This window comes from Oryctolagus cuniculus, chromosome 16 (genome assembly GCF_964237555.1).
Source record: "Oryctolagus cuniculus chromosome 16, mOryCun1.1, whole genome shotgun sequence".
NCBI lineage: Eukaryota > Metazoa > Chordata > Mammalia > Lagomorpha > Leporidae > Oryctolagus > Oryctolagus cuniculus.
Genome location: NC_091447.1, coordinates 68,263,335 through 68,265,667, shown reverse-complemented (window position 1 = coordinate 68,265,667; position 2,333 = coordinate 68,263,335). Strand labels below are relative to the sequence as shown.

The window sequence follows — 2,333 nt, the reverse complement described above, 5'->3', positions numbered from 1 at the left end:
TGAGCAGAAATATAGAAGATGAAGAACACCATACCTTTATTGGGATATTCAGTGGAGTGTTCAGCAGGTATCAAGAAGAATCAGTGGCTTTTTTAACTTTTCAAATAAGTTTTATTGACAGTTGTATATTTTTAACATTTTATTTCAGAATAGGTTTAAATTTATGCAACATAGATTGTGAGGTAGTCATACGAAGAATTCCCCTACACCCCTCAGCTCATCATTTCCTGTATTAATAGTTCATTAATGTCTTAGTCACCATAATGGATCCACACACACAGCTTCTCTTAGTTTTTCTCCAAAAGCCTTTTATCACTTCATTCCTCCCAGTCTCTGGTTATGTATGAAAAATATATAAAAAATCTATAATATGCCTCATTAAAAGGACCAAAAGAAAAAATAACCAGACACAAAATCTTGAGAGCACCAGCCTCACACATTATGTATGTAGAAAAGTGAGATTTATAGGTCGAGAGCTTCATTTTGCTGCAGCTCCCACCAAGAGTCCAGACGCATGGCCCAGGGACTGAGATGAGCCTGTTTTCCTGAGGAACCTCCACATGGCCCTCTTCATGTCCCTGTTCCTCAGGCTGTAGATAAAGGGGTTGAGCATGGGGGTGACCACAGTGTACACCACTGAGGCCAAGGCACCCTTTCCAGGAGACACTGCGACAGTTGAACTGAGATAGACCCCAATGGCTGTTCCATAAAATAAGCAAACGGCCGACAGGTGAGAGCCACAGGTGGAGAAGGCTCTGTACCTCCCACCTGGTGATGGGACTCTCAGAATGGAAGAAATGATTTTATAGTAAGAGAGGAGGATCCCTGAGATAGGGAAAAAACCATATATGATGCCAACAAGATACCTGACTATGTCATTGGTGAAGGAGTCAGAGCAGGCAAGACTGAGAAGTTGAGAAGGGTCACAGAAGAAATTAGAAATTTCTACTTGCTTGAAGCAGGTAACTTTTAACACCATCAGATTATTCAACAGAGAATCCAAAAGGCTGGCCACAAAGGACACCAAAACTAAGAAGCTACAGCGGCTGGGATTCATGATGGCCTGGTAATGCAGGGGGTGACAGATTGCGACAAACCGGTCATAGGCCATCACAGTCAGAATCAAATCATCCATGCATCCACAGATGAGAAAGAGAGACATCTGTGTCAGGCAGCCCATATAGGAGATGACTGTGCTGTGAGTGTGGATGTCCACAATCATCTTGGGAACCGTGGTGGAGGTGAAACCCACATCAGCCAAGGACAGGTTGCAGAGGAAAAAATACATGGGGGTATGCAGGTGGGAGTCTGAGATGATGACCAAGATGATGAGCAGGTTCCCGATCACTGTGATCAAGTACATTGACAGAAACAGCACAAAGAGGAAGGGCTGCAGTTCTGGATCCTCTGAGAATCCCATGAGATGGAATTCTGAGACACATGTGATATTTTGCATTCCAATATATCCTTGAATCCTATGAGAAAACAAAACAGTGTTGGTAAACAGAAGCACACAAGCAGGCAATCGGCACATTTTATTATTTTCAGTTCAACCAGTTATGTGTGTAGTACATGGGTAACTCTAAGGTTCTTAGAATAATTGAATTAAAAGAGAAAAATTTTAATGCAATACAATACTTAAAGATTTATTTGTTTATTTGAAAAGCAGAGTTAGAGGCAGAGGCAGAGAGAAAAAGAGAGAGAGGTCTTCCATCCACCAGTTCCTCGCCAGATGGCTACAACGGCAGGACCTGAGCCAATCTGAAGCCAGGTGCCCAAGGACTTGGGACATCTTCTACTGCTTTCCCAGGCCATAGCAAAGAGCTGGATCAGAAGTGGAGCAGCCGGAAGTCGAACCAGTGCCCATATTGGATGGCAGAACTGCAGGCAGTGGCTTTTACCCTCTACACTACAGTGCCGGCCTCCATAATAATTTCTTGACAGTGATGAACTCAATCTTACAGCTCTTTCATGATTCATTTTTTAAATTTTTATTTGAGGGCCTGTGCCGTGGCTCACTTGGGTAATCCTCCACCTGCGGCACCGGCATCCCATAAGGGTACCGGGTTATAGTCCTGGTTGCTCCTCTTCCATTCTAGCTCTCTGCTGTGGCCCAGGAGGGCAGTGGAGGATGGCCCAAGTGCTTGGGCCCCTGCACCTGCATGGGAGATCAGGAAGAAGCACTTGGCTCCTGTCTTTGGATCGGTGCAGCACCGGCTGTAGCAGCCATTTGGGGGGTGAACCAATGGAAGGAAGACCTTTCTCTCTGTCTCTCTCACTCTCTGTAACACTACCTGGCAAAGAAATTTTTTTAAAAAGTTTTTTTTATTTGA

At 44.2% G+C, this 2,333-nt stretch overlaps 1 protein-coding gene across 1 annotated transcript; it reads right to left on the bottom strand.

Moving 5' to 3' along the window:
• Positions 1 to 417: 417 nt before the first annotated feature.
• LOC127486339 (olfactory receptor 7E178-like) lies at positions 418 to 1,456 on the bottom strand. Its single transcript, XM_051830184.2, has one exon. It carries the CDS (start codon positions 1,454 to 1,456, stop codon positions 479 to 481), a length of 978 nt encoding a protein of 325 aa, XP_051686144.2. The 3' UTR covers positions 418 to 478.
• Positions 1,457 to 2,333: the final 877 nt, after the last annotated feature.